This window comes from Diaphorina citri, unplaced genomic scaffold (genome assembly GCF_000475195.1).
Source record: "Diaphorina citri unplaced genomic scaffold, Diaci psyllid genome assembly version 1.1 scaffold906, whole genome shotgun sequence".
Classification (NCBI taxonomy): domain Eukaryota; kingdom Metazoa; phylum Arthropoda; class Insecta; order Hemiptera; family Psyllidae; genus Diaphorina; species Diaphorina citri.
Genome location: NW_007378337.1, coordinates 127,687 through 148,333, shown reverse-complemented (window position 1 = coordinate 148,333; position 20,647 = coordinate 127,687). Strand labels below are relative to the sequence as shown.

General features: G+C 36.9%; 1 protein-coding gene across 1 annotated transcript in view; it reads left to right on the top strand.

Annotated features, from left to right (window-relative positions):
* Nucleotides 1–867: 867 nt before the first annotated feature.
* The window catches only part of LOC103512977, a gene marked incomplete at its 5' end in the record, with an annotated part of 40,005 nt that continues 20,225 nt past the window's right edge, over nt 868–20,647 (top strand). Inside the window, 5 exons of the mRNA XM_026826302.1 lie at nt 868–1,080; nt 1,943–2,149; nt 2,301–2,506; nt 3,014–3,153; nt 16,671–16,898. Coding sequence (XP_026682103.1) covers nt 868–1,080; nt 1,943–2,149; nt 2,301–2,506; nt 3,014–3,153; nt 16,671–16,898 — 994 coding nt within the window. The remainder of the gene's footprint in view (nt 1,081–1,942; nt 2,150–2,300; nt 2,507–3,013; nt 3,154–16,670; nt 16,899–20,647) is intronic.

The following is a 20,647-nucleotide window of genomic DNA, read 5'->3' as shown; positions in this document are numbered from 1 at the left end:
AATCTCTACACCCAGTAAAAAACTAGAAAATATTATGTGTTGTTATTTTAAGACATTATCAATGAGCTCATAAATTGCTGAAAGAATCAAAATTTATTGCTCGAATCATTCAATTCATTAACCAAGGCGTTGAGAGCTCCCGATGCTACCGTGCACAATTCGTGAGATTTTCCCCGAGATGGTGGAGAAAATCTCTACACCCAGTAAAAAACTAGAAAATATTATGTGTTGTTATTTTAAGACATTATCAATGAGCTCATAAATTGCTGAAACAATCAAAATTTATTGCTCGAATCATTCAATTCATTAACCAAGGCGCTGAGAGCTCCCGATGCTACCTTGCACAATTCGTGAGATTTTCCCCGAGATGGTAAAAAAAAAAACATTAGAACAGAATAATTCTACGGTGAAAATTGAATAGAATTTTATTTTTATCGCGAGGTCACGCCAACACGTGGGCGAGAATGATGCGTGGCGAGGTGCAATGAAATGTTTGGGGGGAGAGAGGGAGGAGGCCATTACGAAAAAACTATGGATTAACCCAGAGAAATCAAGGTTTTAACTCTGTGATAGGGGGAAATGATTAACCCAGTGAAATCAAGATTTTACCTTGTGCTGTTACCAATGTATCAGGGAAAAATAATCGAACTCCGATACTCCGATGCAACAATCGGTAAACTCGGTTCAATCTCAACTCTCGGATTCAGCAATCTGATTGGTTGATTTTTAAAAATTCCAAAAATTCTAGCCAATCAGATTGTTTAATCCGAGAGTTAAACTTAAACGGAGTTTAAACTCACCAATCTATATAATACCGGTATTCTATAGAATGCCTAGCGTTTTTAGGCAAAGTGTATATAAAAAAACCTCTATCCACTATTCTGTTTTCGCTTTCCCCAGACGATCACCTGTGACTGTGACGCCACCCCGGCGATGCAACTGAAAGCGTTCCGCCAGAAGGGTGACAAGGTGGAAGTGTCCCACTACAGGGTTAACGTGAACCGGTTCCGCGCCCGACTCAACATCTTCTGCATTACGGAGAAGCTGAAGGCCGACGTCAAAGCGGACGGCTGGCCGGAGGTAATGGGCTAATTTAGTCTACAGTAGAACCTCAATTGAATTGCCAAGAAAATGTTTCAACTATGTAATAGTTGGTGGTGTGAGACCAAAAGGTAGACCCAGAATGAAATATAGAGATATGATTAATGTTGATGTTAGAAGAAGAGAAGATCTAGATAAAATTGAATACCTGGACAGAGTGTGTTTAAAGGCCTTGTGAATCGACCCGTTACATACATGGAACGATACAGGATATGTATGTAGAACCTCGATTATTTCAACTAATTGGGACCGGGGGTAGTTGAAATGATCACTTTCTATGATCTTTTCCTCTGATATGTTAGGATATCCTTTGAAAGATAGAAAAAAATGGATTTTGGAATTTAAATAATAGTGTTGAAATAATGGAAGTTGGGATAATCGAGCTTCTATTGTATGACTAAATAGTCTATAAAACCGGTTTTCTTGGTTTTTCTTCGAATGTGAGGAATTCCTTAATTTGAAAACTACTTAGATTACGTTTTTTTTTTTTTTTTTTTTTTTTTTTTTTTTTTTTTTTTTTTTTCAATTTAAAATAATAATTTTAAATCTAGTTTTTTTTTATTCATAAAAATAATAATACATAAAAAAATACTTTCCTTTACCTGTTGATTGTTTTTTTGATAAGATATTACACTTATTAGGAGTAATGATGCCCGCCCTAAACAAGTCAGGTTCGTTCTCGGAACGGCCTTCTTATTCTTATATCATGCCCTCCTTCTCTCTTCGTTTTCGGGACGATAAGACTTCGTATTTACTGTTCCCCCAGTCAAACGGGCGTATTATAATTCTGCCCTGGTCGGGAATCGAACCCCTTTGAAAAATAAAATAATTTACATTTCAGATCAAAGTGCTCCTGGCGCCTGTAGGCAGTATTAAGAACCCCGGTCTGGACGAGTCTCAAATGCAAGACGTTATTGCGGACATTATTACCAACGCCATGAGAACCACTGAAGTACATTTGAATCTGTTCAAGTACGCGTCGTGTCCCCGACTGAAACGATATCATGAACCACCCGGTAGTACGCTGCCTGTTCATTATGATAGCATGGTGAGTGATCCATCCTGAATATTCTACTACCTAGGCGAACGGAAGTGCGTCAGGCCAAGTTCCGTCCAGAGCACACAGTATATTACACGAAATATATTCTAGGTATTATACGAAATATATTCTAGGTATTCTTGTCCTCTCGTCCCTACAGATGACCCATTTCAACAGCATTCCATCGTCTCGACATGCTTCTGACAAGCGTCTCTTAGTCAAGGTGCTCAAGGCCAATGACCTTGGACTAAAGAAGGGCTGCCAAGAGCCCTACTGTGTGATAGAGGTCGATGACCCTCCGCAGAAAAACCAGACGGCTGTCAAAGTCAACACCAATAGTCCGCAGTGGGATGAACATTTCCTCTTGTAAGTGTATTGTCGCCCACCTCTGTGGCCGAATGGTAAAGAGCACTAACTCTCAACCCAGAGGTGCTGGGTTCGAATCCCGGTCAGGGCGAAAATTTTCTAACCCGAATTTTCCGTTTTTGGATACGCATGGATGTAAAAGAATGTGCCTTGAAGTAATGTGAAAGCGGTACCGAAATACAATTTAAGCTTTTCGCCCAATGGAGGGTAAAACATCCATCAAAGACCTTTGTAGTTATAAGTACATTAGTTCTCTGACGTTAAAACTCTTTCAAACAAAAAGGTTTATAATTTATGACCTACTGTGGGTTCCACCAACTTACTTTGTAGCCCCCAACAGCCTGTTAGCTTAACAGCCCTGTTAAGCCTATACTAATCAAATGGAACTTAACAGGCTGTTGGCTTAACAGGCCTTCTAAGGGCTAAAAAAAAAAAAAAAAAAAAAAATGTTGGTGAAATCCAACCCTACTCTATAATTCGATTGGGATAACCTTGTTTACATTGCAGTGACGTGACCCCCTCCACTCTGGAAGTGCTGTTCGAGGTGTACGATAAAGTGGGCACAGGGGAGCAAGGCAGGAAGTTCCTGGGCTTAGCCATCGTCAGTGTGGAGGAGCTCCTACTGAACCCATCTATTGAGTACATTTGTAATTTTCATTTTCCGTGAATATTTGGCAACATTGCACTATACTCGGACGAACGTATGGGACATAGGCGTATGTTTGTATGTGCTATGTGTATATTATTGAAAAAATCAATGTGACAACAACGCTTTTCTTCTACATGTGCCAAAAATGTGACGTCATGAAGTAATAAAACATGTCATGAGTGTGGCGCAATGTGGATAATCATGAAATTTTAAACTTTGTATTTTCTTCTTCGATTTTCTTGTTTATTTAAAAATAATGAAAATAAGTCGAAACAATTTTGTATAAAACTCCATACCCACGAAGGTAGCGAGATATGTGTATGGGCCTTATGGCTACATTTTTTCAGTAGGAACAATTTATTTTATATGATGTAAATAGTTACCCTGAATATCCTAAGAAAGGAAATATGTGCGTGACACGAGTTAATTTAACAACGCCTATATACAATGTTTGTTAGCTTTCTGTGGCATAAATATACCTAACTACCTATCTTTGAGAAGGGTGTCAGATATGTAACTTACACATTCTACAATATTTTCTGTTCTATTAAAAATGAGAATGAAGGAGGAGAGTATAGTGCAATGTTGCCAAATATTCACGGAAAATGAAAATTACAAATGTACTCAATTATTGAGCATTCATATGAAATGCTCTCATTAGGCCTCGTTGCCAGTTTTTGTTTAATTTCAACGCCCAGCATAATGATTTTATGATTCGTAGCTTGGAGGAAATGCGAGAGAAAATGGGCTTTCATTCTTCATTATGTGCATCTAGCCGAGACATAGGTATGTAGATGTGTATTCAAGAATTCCATCTTGCAGCAAATAGAGCAAAACAGGAATCGGCGTCAATTTTATCTGTTGCGTTTGGCGCCACTGTTTTATTGCTGTGCTTTGTATACTTAAAGCGAAGTTGCTGTGTTTTAAGGTAATAGACTAGTACAGAGGTACACGGTATAAACTTTTGAAGCTGAAGCTACAAGGAAAATTGGAGGTCTTCTTTTACTTCTTGAAGTGCCTTGTCCATGTCTCAAAGTTGGCAGTCAAACTGGCCATTGATTTTTTTTAGCTATTTTTTTTAGCTATCAGACGGTGCTAACTCTGTCCGTATTCTTCTTCGTTGGGTAAATGTTTGTAATGGAAAATTTCCTCGCTTTCATGTAGCTTCAGCTTCAAAAGTTTATACCGTGTACCTCTGTACTAGTCTATTACCTTAAAACACAGCAACTTCGCTTTAAGTATACAAATTACAAAGCACAGCAATAAAACAGAGGCGCCAAACGCAACAGATAAAATTGACGCCTTTTTTAGCTATAAATATCTCAGACGGTGCTAACTCTGTCCGTATTCTTCAGTTCTTCTTCGTTGGATAAATGTTTGTAATGGAAATTTCCTCGCTTTCGAAAGCTATTTGAAATAGCTCTATTACGAGCCTTTATTCACACAGCGATAACAATAAAACTTGATAGGTAGTTAGGAACTGGAGTATATTTTCCTAACATTTTTAGAGAGACGAATGTAGGATTTTCCCTCCTGTTTCTCGATTATCATGGTAGGGAACAGGACGGAAAAATCCCCTTTTAGTATAAAATTATTAATCATTAGTACCTAAAGCCCTTTTTTTTTTTGTTTCAACAATAATTGAAGATGAAATTCCTGAGAGAAGAATTTCAGTTTATATATTTCCCTTTTTCTCCCTCTCCTCAGCAGTTTTTCTCTCTGGGATATTCGAAGGAGGTACCTATTTCCTACACATATTTAAGTACCTATCTATGAGTAAGGCAGTTAAGGCTTGAGGACATGATGTCTGGTAATAAAAACAAAATGCATTTGAGTAACTTGTGTACACAGATATTCATAGAGATTTCTATGTAGGTCTGTCAAGTTTGTTTGAAATTATACATATGTACTTTAAAACACGATCATGAACAAGAGTTTGAATGCAATTTCAAATGCGATTTATTGCAATTGCAGATGAGTGCAATTCAAGTTTAGCGATAGCTAAATGACGCCCTCAATTATGGTTGAAAACGAACGAAAAATCGACATTGTCGATGAAAATGCTGAATAGCAAGTCAGAAAGCCAAAAAAGTCAAATTAGTCGAAGGGATAGACGGATGAATAAGCAAACTTATTGCATTCTTCTGTCCTACAAAAGCTCCGACCCATAGAATGTAGAATGCAAGGTGGAAAATATTGGAATCAGCAGGCAACTTTGTTTCAGTGATAATATTGATGGAATAAATACGTAATCAGTAATCAATCACTGATCAATAAATAAACTGATAAATAAATGATGATCACAATATTTTCCTATTTGTTATCTACTTTAATAAATAAAAATTAAAAAATCTGATTATCATGATGATGAAATTAGATTTATATCGGAGTCAAACAAACAACCCGTTAGCAATATTAGCAGCATACTCAAACCTTCCAAAATATTCACCAGTAACCTCAAGCACCTACTTCCTCTCAATAAGGAAGGAAGTTGGAATTTTTCTCTAGTCCAATAAAAAAATATTAATCAAGGATTCTGATAATGTCTGCCAGTCAGTTGGAATTTCAATGATCAAAGCTCAAGCACCTACTTCCTCTCAATAAGGAAGGAAGTTGGAATTTTTCTCTAGTCCAATAAAAAAATATTAATCAAGGATTCTGATAATACCTACATGGAATACAATTTTACAAAAGACAGCCTTCATAAAAGAAAATGCTATGCTCTCATATGAGTGTTTCTCCCACGACTTTTTCTCATATGAAGGTTTTTTGCAAAATTCCATTGCATGAAAGTCACCCTTTTTACTTACCACGTCATCCTTGGAATCACATTCACAGAAGACGTTGTTGATGGTTGGAGGTTGCGTCGTTTCAGTCAAGAGTCTCACAAGTTCGACGCCCAGACCATGCTGAAAAATTGAGAGAAAAAACATCAGTTAATTTTAAAATAATAAATATAATAATTAATAAACCACGTTATTGTAAACGCGTCGCTATTATTTCCTGCTATAGCATCCCTCTGTGGTCTTTTTTTTTTTAATTAATAAACATTAGGTTAAATTATTTTAAAAACCGTGGGATATGTCTCACGTTCCGTGTTGAAAGGATTGCCATAGTCGTTCCGTTCAATTGATTTGACGAATAAATGGGAAATTAACTGATTACTCCTTCAATCAAGGGGTGGCTTGCGGCTTGCACCTCTTATGTTTTGAAGGGCGATATGGGAGGCCTCATTACTAGTGTACTGATTTTGTACTATTATATTTATATTTAAAAGGTTTTATATGTTGTAAACCTAAAGTACCTACAAATAAAGGCTTCACATTACATTACTCCTTCAATGCATTCTCTGGGAGAAATCTTTTGTACTTAAATGTTAAATAAAATAAAAATCTCCACATAACTCTACAAACATCACAAAGCAAATGACTCATTAATATCTTCCAATAACCTATTTACTTATTCTCTTCCGAATCCTTACAACATGTAATAATTGTAATCTGCTTTAGAAATAACAATTGCATTGAATAATAAGAACGTCTAAAACAATAGATGCATACTTCAATGTTCTGATTCAGTTACCTCAAACAACTTTCATATCACAGCTGTTTCACTCAAGTCTACTTTCTGTTACTTAAGTATGGCGCCTCAGACACCCAACTGTACTTCATGCTTGATATATACCTTCATGGGATTCAAGACTTAAATGTCATTTAACTGGAGAATGGAACTCTACAGGGTGACCCAGAGATGGACTCGTGGTGGTCCAGCATTCAACAAAAAGATAGCACAGGTGCCATATCTCCTGTAAGGTAGGTATACTTAGTGTTTTATAACTTCCTGTAAGGTATAAGTAGTATTTTATTTAGACTGTCAGCTTAGAACAAGGAGTCCCATTATGCTAACACCACCTCTTTATTGTGCTTTAATTTGTGTTATGATGGTTAAAATTTAATTTACTAATTCATTTTTAATGTTAGCCGTTAGCCATATAGGTAGCTGAACCTGCTGAACAAATGCCTCTCTCCGTTTGTAGACTTCCCTTTATTGGAAAATAACATTCAGCATCACCTACAAATCAAGAATCTTCATCTAATTATTATGCCTCTCTCCGTTTGTAGACTTCCCTTTATTGGAAAATAACATTCAGCATCACCTACAAATCAAGAATCTTCATCTAATTATTAATGAAAACGGCTACTTTCCCTGTCGCGTATAATATCTCTAGTAGCGCGGTCAAACTTTCTTGACTTGGCGGGGCGGAGCACTACCGCGCTCCTTAATTTTCAATTCATCCATCTGACTTGCTTTAGAAAAATTCTCTGTTAGGTTCAGATATCCAGATGTGCGGTAGTTTTAAACCATGTAGCAATTGTAGCATCATTATTGAAACACCCTGAATAAATAATACCTAGTGAGGAAAGCAATGTAGGATCATTGTTGAAACACATTGTATGAATAATAGTCATGAAAGCAATTCTGTGGAGAGCAAAGCTTATTTTTTAAACGGAGTGCCCATTATTTTTCCGTCAAAGATTCTACTGAAATGCATTCAGGAAAGGATTATGGATTATTAAGGTACACACGTGCAAATAATAATCAGCCTAATCCTCTAATAGAAAACTGAATTTTCAATATTGCCTGCGGTTCTCATGACTAATTATTTGGAAAGCCCCAACAGCAGGATGTGAAAAAGATTATCAAATACATTTCTATTAAGATAGGCATAACATAACATAGTAAACATATAGCCCGTGGAACTAGGCTCAAATACAGGTCTGGGCAGGGAGGAAAAAATTGACTGAATTCACTGAATTGCGTGACTGACACTGAATTCCGTGGATTGCACATTGGGTTATCACATTGAAAGAATACGGTCGAGCTACGCGCTGCGTATTGCCTTCGCACTTTGAGAGAATATGGTCGCGCTGCGCGCTCCCTGTTGGCATCGCACTTAAGAGAATAAGGTCGCGCTCCCTATTGGCTTTTCACTTAGAGAAAATACGGTTGCGCTACGCGCTCCCTATTGGCTTTTCACTTTGAGAGAATACGGTCGCGCTACACGCTCCCTATTGGTTTCGCACTTTGATAGAATATGGCCGCGCTGCGCGCTCCCTATTTGCTTCTCACTTTGAGAGGATACTGTCGCGCTACGCGCTCCTAATTAGCTTCACACCTTGAAACAATACGGTCGGGCTACTCGCTCCCTATTGGCTTCGCACTTTGATAGAATATGGTCGCGCTACGCGCTCCCCATTAGCTTCACACTTTGAAACAAAACGGTCGCGCTATGCGCTCCTCATTTTCTTCTCATTTTGAAAGAATACGGTCGCGCTATGCGTCTCATTGGCTTCTCACTTTTAAAGAATACGGTCGCGCTATGCGCTCCCCATTAGTTCAAAGTTATGCCTATTATGCTGCACGGACATGGCAGGGAGCGCGTAGCGCGACCGCGCGTGTGTATGGTGGGTGTGGTGTGTGTGTTTTGTGTGTGTATGGACAGACATACATGACCAATTCGGACAGACATACATGACCCAACATGGTAGGTAAACATTGGATTTTAGGATTATTGAGATATTGGGAAAATCTTACAATGCTGCAGTGAGCACCAAAGTAGTGATATAATAACACAAACTGCATTTATTATAACAGTTCTGATTTATGTAGGTACCTATTTGTATTTTTATTTCTCTATTCAACCCATCACCAGCACAATGTACCTACTTAGAGTTAGAGCCTCGTCTAAAACTTTAGCGTGATAGCTAGAGTTTGTATGAGGAGGTATCAGCTCAGATTCATGGAATTCATTTTCAGTCCAATCATGGTCTTCTCTTTCTAATATTTTCTGTTTTTCCACAGCCAGTCTAAAGTTTCATAGGCATTTTTTTCATTGGTGTCTTGACTTGAAATTTTGAATATTATTGGTGTAGGTATTGAAAATTTTGGTGATTGTAAAATTGTGTGTGGAGCTGCAGAATTCGTGGCAATTTTTATTATATTTGTTATAAGTTATAATGATCTAGGCGCACTGCTCGGGCTCCAGGCCAAGTTCCGGCCTCAGCACGACTGTGTATATTACACGAAACATTTCGAATAGCCCGTGGAACTAGGCTCAAATACAGGTCTGGGCAGGGAGGAAAAAATTGACTGAATTCACTGAATTGCGTGACTGACACTGAATGCCGTGGATTACAATCCGGCAAAAATGGTAGTAATCCGCTAATGCGAAAATGTTTCCAATCCACAGTACCTATACTCCATATGCAGGTAGCCTACAACACATCTAGAAGTTAAATCCTCTGGGTTAACTTAACCGTCGAACTGTGAACCCGGGCATTAAGTCTGCTTCATTGAAGAAGAAATATGTTCCAACAGATCTTTTTCATTTCACTTTTGGCAAGGGCTTCACATTTTATTTAGCAACAACGGGAATCGTGAAAATCTGACACTTTTTTGTTCTGTTCGGAGTTCTGTTATTTCATTTAGGTAAAATAAATATTAAATAAGTAATATTTTAAGTAAATTATATTAAATCAACGAAATCTTACCTGTGCAGTTACTGGCACGGTCTTAAAGCTGTGCCCTCCCCCAGGCAAGGGGACAATACCTTGCCCCCTCGTAAAAAATCTGGGGGGGGGGCTGGGCCCCCACGGCCCCCTTGGTGTATCTTCTCACGGTAGTGTTATTAGGTTATTATGAAAGAACTTGACAATCTGACAAAGGTATTTACTTGATTCTTTATATCTTTGAGTTTCTTCTCAATAACGGTTGCGAACACAACATGCTAATAATGTAATATTATTGCAAATTACAGCATGTACCCAATTCGACATTGTACGGTAGACGGACCGAATAAATAATGGGTTACACAGTGATAGCATTATTATAAACTTACAATAACATCTACAGGTTTCCATCTGGATGTACAATGTAACATATCTACTCTATCTTACAACTACATACAATGTAGGTAAGATAATAATTATGTAGTTGTGTGTCGCATAAAATACCTGGTTGTAAATTTACCCATGGGTACTCGCATTTTCCCTCAGTAAATTAGTTTGGCCTCTATTGACTAACTGTTATGTATGGATTTACGATATACGTAGGTATAAGTAGGTACCTACGTGGGTATGTATGGACTATGGATTATGATAGTATACGATAGGTAGGTACCTACCTACTTTGTGTAATTGTGTACCCATGATGTCATTTATATGCAAACAAAAATGCCCAACCTAAAAAAAAAAAAAAAAAAAAAAAAAAAAAAAAACAAACATTAAGATAGGATTCCCACGAGTATGTATGTACGTAGGTATAACTCATTGCTAAGATGATGAGCTGTACAATGTATAGATTTACCTCCCATCGATACAGTAGGTACCTACTTGTACGTTGTACGTACGGGTATGTGGCTATGTGGTCACACAGGCTAAGGTAAATCCAGCATGGATTATAAGTAGAAGGGATTCGATCAAAAGGGGGTAAGAATAAGAATACCGACTGTAGAAATTCAACTCCTGAGCCTTTGATAAAACGAAAGTTCAATAACGAACAAGTTAACTCTGTATACCGAAATTCTATGGAGTGGTAGTGGGTCCATTAGGTAGATTAGGTACATACCTACTTCCCTACAAGTCCAACAACTTATTTTATTTTACTTTTTTTTCAAAACCTAGGAGGAAACTGTGATTATTAAGTAAAGTAGTTTGGATTAATTGTCGTAATCATCATTACAAGGTATGGTTGCGCTTAGCATGTTTTTGTTGATACTTAAGAACAAGTATAGTGTATACTGTACACTAAACTTTATAGGTTCTCTTGATCATAGCATACACTTTATACATGATTTTATTTCTCAGTACAAATGACCCTGAGCCGATTATTGCATAAAGTTGTTCTTCTACCTTCTCAATGGTACGCGAGCTTGATAAAGTTCAATAGAAGTTGAATACCCAGTCACCTAGTCCCGGTACCTCACAGAAAGAGCGATGGGAGACTGGGGTTCAAATCTCAGCAGACATGAAAATTTACAAGCGTTATTACAAGGTGAGCATTTATTAATGCTTAGCTTGAAAAAATATTAACTTAGGTATAACATCTTAGCTGAATAGAAATAACAAACATGTGATAATTATTAATGTTAAAATTTAAAAAGTATTCGCTTGAAATTGGGGGCAAAATCCGAAACTAACATTTGGTCTTGCTCCCATAGGTGTTATGCATGTTTACTGAACAATATACCTATAGAAGTAGGTACTAGAATGTGTGTTCTGATGAATAATAGGTACTACTGGAAAACTATGTCATGGGAACAACTTACTAATATGTACCTTAGTAGTCACTAGTAACGGACTTACTAGCAAAGTCTAGCATCATCTATTACATATACTTGGCAACTGGTCAACTACCAGTCTGTATAAACCTTGAAAAACCATGGCTGTTTCAACGTTATTTTTTTTGTGACCTTTTAGCGACATTTTAGGGGATTTAGGGACCGTTTTGGATGTTTTTGAGTGATGAATGCGCCAATGCACTTTTTGGGTACTTTTACATCGGAATAGGACTCTATCTCGAAAAAAATTGTCATTTGGTTGAGCCCCATTGACTATGTCATGGGAACAACTTACTAATATGTACCTTAGTAGTCACTAGTAACGGACTTACTAGCAAAGTCTAGCATCATCTATTACATACTTGGCAACTGGTCAACTACCAGTCTGTATAAACCTTGAGATGAAAATTAGTCAGATCAGCCTTGGAATTCGAAGTTATCCATAGTAATCTATAGGTACAACCTAAAGTTTTTATCTAAAAAAAAACACACACACAAAAAAAAACTTGAATCAACGAATAGGCCTCTGATCAATTACAATCAGTATTTGGGACCTTAAGGTGGCGTTCCGATCCTAGCTGCCGGGTCGAACGACTTCCATTACAAACTTCCAGTCGAACAAATTATTTCAAATATAGTATTTTAGTAACCTTAGCATCTAGCTCCTGCTCATTCCGTCTCAAAGGTGGCGTTCCGATCCTAGCTGCCGGGTCGAACGACTTCCATTACAAACTTCCAGTCGAACAAATTATTACAAAAATAGTATTTTAGTAACCTTAGCTCATTCCGTCTCATACGATTACTGATGATGATGATGATCATTAGAACCACATGTCAAAAAAGTAAAAATTACCATTACATGTAGATAAGATGTTAATGGTCCTTTACACAAGGTATAAACACATTTTACAATAACTTCCGTCTCATACGATTACTGATGATGATGATCATTAGGACAACTAACGAGTTCACATCAGTATGAACACCATGCAAGGCATTATCACCGCACTTAACTAGTCACTAAATCACTATTTCCTAGGACTAAGGTTGTCACTGGAGTATATTTTCCCAACATTTTTAGAGAGACGAATGTAGGATTTTCCCTCCTGTTTCTCGATTATCATGGTAGGGAACAGGACGAAAAAATCCCCTTTTAGTATAAAATTATTAATCATTAGTACCTAAAGACCATCCGTACCTATCTGCCTCGATAGCTTATAAAGAGGACATTCATTATTATTAGGTTATTTGGGTTTGTATTTACTTAAGGGTCGCATATGTACAAATGTACCTACATGGAATACAATTTAAGTATATGAGTACTTACTTGGGTTCATATTGGGTATTTTAAGGTGATAACAAGCAGGTAAATGAGTAATCAGTTTTGTCATTGAAACATTCTCTCGATGATCGATCATTAATTATGATTAACACAGAGCAATGGCTGACATTGGGAAAGAAATACCACGAAAAAGCGGTGGAGATAGCCGTTGCTTCGATGTCCATAATAAATATTTTTAAGAGGGTTTTAAGTAGGTACATGGGTAATTGTAATTGAGGCTGACATTGGGAAAGAAATACCACGAAAAAGCGGTGGAGATAGCCGTTGCTTCGATGTCCATAATAAATATTTTTAAGAGGGTTTTGAGTAGGTACATGGGTAATTGTAATTGGGTATGGTTTACCTAGAAGTCCCCTTGATTCTCCCTTTGTATAATTATCTCCCTCACTTTTGCTCTATAGAAACCATAGCAATGTACAAACAACGAATGCAATCTCGCGTTATTTAAACATGCTGTGCTTGCTAGTTTTTCTATGCAGTTTATATCCCCTTGAGGGAGAGGGGGGCTTAGCGTGGGACGATCGAGAGATATGGGAATGCAATGTAAAAACAAAATGTGATTCATTTTGAGCATAGAAAACGAGAAAAATCTGGTGCTGATTGTGACGACGCAGCACTGAAAGAGAACCGCATTAATCGGCTAATTTACTACCATCAATCGTAGATTCGTATAAGCTTAACCCATCTTATAGGGCAGTTACCCCTACACCTAAGCCTCAGAGCGGGCTGTTTGTGTATGGAGTTAAGGGGGAGATATATATATATGTATATGAGAATAGACTCTTTTGCCTGCGACGACTAGAATGAACGAAATTAAACGGAAGAAATAAACTTACAAAAATACATTGTACTACTTGACCTAGATCGCAGTTATTTCATTAATCATTACAAAAGTAAAATATAGGTACTTTTTTGTGGTAAAGTCTTAGAGGGGGGCTTAGCGTGGGACGATCGAGAGATATGGGAATGCAATGTAAAAACAAAATGTGATTCATTTTGAGCATAGAAAACGAGAGAAATCTGGTGCTGATTGTGACGACGCAGCACTGAATGAGAACCGCATTAATCGGCTAATTTACTACCATCAATCGTAGATTCGTATAAGATTAACCCATCTTATAGGGCAGTTACCCCTACACCTAAGCCTCAGAGTGGGCTGTTTGTGTATGGAGTTAAAGGGGAGATAAATATATGTATATGAGAATAGACTCTTTTGCCTGCGACGACTAGAACGAACGAAATTAAACGGAAGAAATAAACTTATAAAAATACATTGTACTACTTGACCTAGATCGCAGTTATTTCATTAATCATTACAAAAGTAAAATATAGGTACTTTTTTGTGGTAAAGTCTTTACGGTAAAGAAGAAACAATTTCTTTAATAAATAAGGAAAAAAAGTGAGGTCTCATTCGACAATTTTGCATTTTTTTTATTTTTTTTCGGTCTGCGGTCTGTCTGTTTTCTACCTGTTAAGTAGTAAAGTCTTTACGGTAAAGAAGAAACAATTTCTTTAATAAATAAGGAAAAAAAGTGAGGTCTCATTCGACAATTTTGCATTTTTTTTCCGGTCTGCGGTCTGTTCTGTTTTCTAGCTGTTGACTCAAAGAGACCGATATTTATTTATCAACAATATCAGCTACCTATTGAGTATTGAACAATCAGTCCAATTTTGACAGTAAAGTTTGTAAAGAATATGACCTCCATAAAGCGGGTTTTGTTTTACAGTAGAGATCAAAGTTAATTATCTCCCTCATACAAAAGAGGTACAACCTTTGTAATAAATGAGGGAGAGGTACTACCTTTGTCACTAGGGAGATGTACCACTGAATTTAGGTAGGTACCTGTTTATAACAACCAAGTGCATATACCTACCTACCTACCTAATGATGTATGATGTAGGTAGGTAGTTTTGACTTATCAAAATGAAAATATTATTGTATCTAGGTACTTATAAATTGTTAGAGCTACAATAACGATTATGTAAATAGGTTAATATCATAGAGTACAAGGAACACTGATAAGATAGTATTAATTTATTTTATACTACTCATTACATTACGGAGAATGAGGAGAATCAGATGTTTTATTCACATAATATGTATTTATTTATTTAATTCAAAGTAGGTGAGTGCATTATGTGAAGAATATAAAGATAACTACCTAAAATTAAAGTTGATTACATACTTGGATTTTTGGCATACATAAATATAGTACCTACAGATAATATGTACCTACCTACCTAACATAATTAGTGTACCATTAGCTAGTAGGTATCAACCATTTATTTATTTATTTATTTAGTAGGTGAGTGCATTATGTGAAGAATATAAAGATAACTACCTAAAATTAAAGTTGATTACATACTTGGATTTTTGGCATACATAAATAGTACCTACAGATAATATGTACCTACCTACCTACCTAACATAATTAGTGTACCATTAGCTAGTAGGTATCAACCATTTATTTATTATTTTTTTTTTTTTCAATAGAATATACATGAACACCTACCATAGGTAGGAACTTAAGTACTAAACGTACCTACCTACCTTTTCCCCCAGACATGAGTATTTGAAAAGTAAACAAAAGGTAAAGTAGGTAAGTAAATACTTAAATAGGCAAACAATCCATAGTAGTTTCATAATGATCAAAAGTGTAGAATCCTGATTCTAAAGTCTAGAAATTCACACATTCTTCTTAATAGATGCAGATGACTCTTTTGCCTTTTTTTCTTAATAGATGCTGATTACCACCAAGTAACATGCTTTCAGGTTCATTCAAAACTAATAGAATAAAATAAATAACCAAGATGACTCTTTTGCCTTTTTTTCTTAATAGATGCTGATTACCACCAAGTAACATGCTTTCAGGTTCATTCAAAACTAATAGAATAAATAAATAACCCAGACTAATTTGATTGCAAAAACCAATTGGTTTAAGTACTTCATGTTTGGAATGATGCAAGCCATGTACCTACTTTTTTTTATCAACATCTTCTGAAGAGCTAACAAAATTAAGGTAATAATAGTTAAAATTGTTAACTGCCTAAATTGGTACCTATTCTTTTATCATTACCCAAAATCATGATTCTGATTAAGTAGGTAATTTCAAGTAGGTACTGTATGATGGCCAAAAATGTCACCTTATGAGACATTAGTTAGGTTAACCTTCCAATCCAACAAGGTCTTTTTTTAAGAGCTTTGATAGAGAGAACTGTTCCAATAACAAACATTATCTGTTTACAATAAATTTTTCCCAAAATCATGATTCTGATTAAGTAGGTAATTTCAAGTAGGTACTGTATGATGGCCAAAAATGTCACCTTATGAGACATTAGTTAGGTCAACCTTCCAATCCAACAAGGTCTTTTTTTTAAGAGCTTTGATAGAGAGAACTGTTCCAATAACAAACATTATCTGTTTACAATAAATTTTTTCCCAGGTGGGATCTGAACCTGAGATCTAACACTTTCAAGGCAGACACACTAACTTCCAAGCTGATAAGGCTGGCCAATGTAAACTTTACCTTTAGTTACTAAGGTTGTTTTTCTCTATTTGGGCAGCCTGTCATTATTTCTCTCTCTCTCTCTCTCTCTCTCTCTCTCTAATATTCAATTATAAAGTCACTGAAGTGTTTTAATGAATTTTTGATATATGTATTCATTTAAGGTCAGGACTATAAACAAAAAAACACAAAACTTACCTCTGTAACAGATGGTTTCATGGTTTCATTGAGAGCTGTAATCCAGACATTTAGAAGTTCGTTAACTACCATCATATCTGAATAGAGCCAAAGAAACACTTGATTTACCCATCTGACACTCTCTGCTTCAGGTCCTGTTGCTGTAGGGATACTCAAGCTCTGTAAAGATCTTGAGCGGGTGAGTGTTGGTGTTGTTCTACCAGACTTGGATCCCAGTCTCCGCCGCACTGGTGGTGTAGCTGGAACCGTTCTATTGGGAGATGTTAGAGGAGCACTACTTAACTTTATATCCTTGTTCACAGCGGAAGGAACAATTTTAGGCTCAACAACTTTATTCACGACACTATCCACTGCTGGTGGTTTTATTTGTTTGACACTTATAAAATTACTGTAAACATATCGCCCGATCCCTAACACGACTAAACCAAATAACATCCAGATAAACAAGTACATCGCGATCGTATCCATTGTATTGTCACCACCACCCTCAAAACTACAGATAAGATCATCTATCTTGTCTGCAAGGTCTGCCATACTGTCCCATCCTGCTGACAGCCAGTTCCAAATATGTTTGGGAATAACATCAAGCATGGCTAAATTTAAAGCACAGGCGCGTCGGACATTACGAAAATAGAATCACAGGTCCCCAAATGAAATGATATCGAATTACTATGCTCTGTGCCAATCTCTACGTACATTATATTGATTACTGGTGCTCTACTGACGATGGACTGATGTAAACAAAACACACAACCACCTGACAACTAAACTAACTGGTGCTCAGCGAACACTAACGGCACCTGAGACAACCTTCGTTGCAGGCAAAACCTAGTGATAAGAGTGCTACTACCTATTGATAAGAACAAAAAACACGTACATCGGACTTCAACATTCGATTCTATATTTTTCAAAATTTCCCGCACAACACAAATATTTTTTTCTAAAAATCAAATCGACCAATGAAAACAGAGTAAACAAATGATTTCATTGGTTGATCACAAAAAATGGAATCCATTTTTGATCACACAAAAAAACTCGCCTCAGCGAAAAATGCCGTTCAACGCTAGAGAGCAGCACTAGTATATTACTTTTCGAATTTTTTTCCAGTCAATTCAAATTTAATTTTCTATTCCACAATAATCCACATCCACAATTCCACAATTCCAGTTATTCCAGTGGAAGAGTGGAACTTGGAAGTGGACCAGTGCCATTTTGAAATTATTTTTACCTCTTTGACCTCTTTCTCTTTTTTCAAAATTCCAAATAGATAGATATCGCCAAAAATGTTCATTATGTTCATTTTCATTTCAAAATAGCAGTTAGTTTGAGTACTTAACGCAGTTGCTATTTTTGTCCGCTAGGTAGCGCCACTATGCAAGCACGCTAGCGGAGGAGCAGAAAGAAATGCGCAGAAACGTGTGCGCACAAACACATTAATGCGTTGCCTGCAAGGGAGCTTTGCTCGGGACATTTGATGTGACGTCATCGCCTACGGGAGCGTATGCCGTGACGTCAAAGTTTACGACTTACCGGTATTTTTTAAATCGATTTATCTCGGGATCTAGAAGTTGTAGGAGACAAAGAAAAATTCCGTTCGTCCTCATTTTTCCTGCTCTATGACTTTGAAACATCACCCAAGTAAGCGCAACTGATCTATTCAAATTTAATTTTCTATTCCACATTCCACAATTCCAGTTATTCCTGTTATTCCAGTGAAACAGTGAATCCAGTGGAAGAGTGGAACTTGGAAGTGGACCAGTGGACCAGTGCCTCAGTCACCTCAGTGCCATTTTGAAATTATTTTTACCTCTTTGACCTCTTTCTCTTTTTTCAAAATTCCAAACCAAATTGATAGATATCGCCAAATATGTTCATTACCTATGTTCATTATTTTCATTTCAAAATAGCAGTTAGTTTGAGTAATTGAATACCCATTGCATGCTTACACTGTTTTATCGGTAAGTTTCAAGCTCTATATATGATTAGAAAATTACCTACCCAAAATGGTCACCACATGTCAAAAAAGTAAAAATTACCATTACATGTAGATAAGATGTTAATGGTCCTTTACACAAGGTATAAACACATTTTACAATAACTATTGGTAAGTAGTAGCAGTAGGATAGTAAGGACCACTACAATACCTGCTACAGAAAATCTGATTGCAGAAAAGCACACACCTTTGCTACTGCATTAATAAAAGTAAAATTGTTCTGGATCTAAGTAATTAATAGCAGTCTTACAATAACTATTGGTAAGTAGTAGCAGTAGGATAGTAAGGACCACTACAATACCTGCTACAGAAAATCTGATTGCAGAAAAGCACACACCTTTGCTACTGCATTAATAAAAGTAAAATTGTTCTGGATCTAAGTAATTAATAGCAGTCAGTGCCACCATTCTTACTGAAAAGAGGAAACATGAAATCAAATTTCACATCTTGCTAATTTTCAAAATTTCCCTTGTTTCTGGGAAAAAAAACAAGGCAATAACTAGGTATAGTAAATCTTATGAGTGAGTACATCAGTGCCTCGAGCTGCTTGAGCATTATTCTCACTTGTATATTTTGGAGGTAAAGACGCTGTTGGGTGGGCGAGAATGATGCGTGGCGAGGTGCAATGAAATGTTTGGGGGGAGAGAGGGAGGAGGCCATTACGAAAAAACTATGGATTAACCAAGAGAAATCAAGGTTTTAACTCTGCGATGTGGGGAAATGATTAACCCAGTGAAATCAAGATTTTACATTGTGCTGTTACCAAGGTATCAGGGAAAAATAATCGAACTCCGATACTCCGATGCAACAATCGGTAAACTCAGTGCAATCTGATTGGTTGATTTTTAAAAATTCCAAAAATTCTAGCTACGGATGGGAACAAGGGTGACACAAGTATGTGACGGATGGTTAAGTTGGCGCACCAGGAATGTCGAGTGGTGTGGTAGCGACTTGGCTATTTTCAAACTCAACGAGTATCCAAAGTGTAATATTTGAAGACGAAACATACACAGGGTGTAACTGTAAACGAAAATCTTGCGTGAGAATTAGTTCTTCTCTATTATTGGAACTCTAAGAGCATGAAAGTATACGAAGTATATTACTAGTTCCGTCCTTTAAGGGACAAAACATACACAGAGTGTAAACGAAAATCTTGCGTGAGAATTAGTTTCTCCTCTATTGTTGGAGCAACGACTGCTAAGAGCATGAAAGTACTTACGAAGTGTATTTTGAAACGGACGAAACATTCACAGTTCACAGAGTGTAAACGGAAAATCTTGTGTGAGAATTATTAGGTCTTATCTATTATTGGAGCTAAGAGCATGAAAGTATACAAACTTATGAGGGCCGTATGCAGGATTTTATAGAGGGGGGGGGGGGGGGTTAGAGGCCCAAATTTTCGGTAAAAAAGGGGGTGTTAGCGTCCCCTCCAAAAATTTTGGGGGGAAACTAAAGAGAACCAATTAGGTAATCAAAAAAAAGATTACCGGAGGCAGCGGAGAGAGGGGGTCTTGTAAAGTAACGTGGAGCGGTGCGTAGTAAGAGCGGGTGCACAACCCGCACTGGAGCGCTATTTTTAATTTTAAGATAAGTAAAAGTGGCATCTTAATAAGACAAGATTACAAAAAAAAAGTGGTAGAGCCCCTTCTCTAGAGTCGCTAACACGGTGCCGATCGTGAGCCCTCGAGAGGTTCGGAACGATTACTTAACTTACTAAGCCTTATTTAAACTAAGAAAGTGTTAAATACTCGAGAACTATTACAGAATTTTATCTGTTGTGTATTATAAAAGATCAAAAAATGACCCACACCCTCTAAAAGAGAACCCACCGAGGGAGAAGAGACAAGGTACAGAGTAACAGAGATCCATACAGAAAGCTGAGCTCAGGACCAACATATATATTACGGTATGCAAATAACGGTTGGCGTAATTGTATGAATTTTAATTTCTTGAGGTTTCACTCAAAGTTAAAATAAAACCCTGATATCCATGTTTATTAAATCGACATTTTTATCGCACGTTATTAACAGGATGTATGGATGATCTGAGGCGTATGACTTAAGCAATCTTTTCAGGCGATACAAAGAGGAAATAAGAATCCGGTCTGAGGCCTTT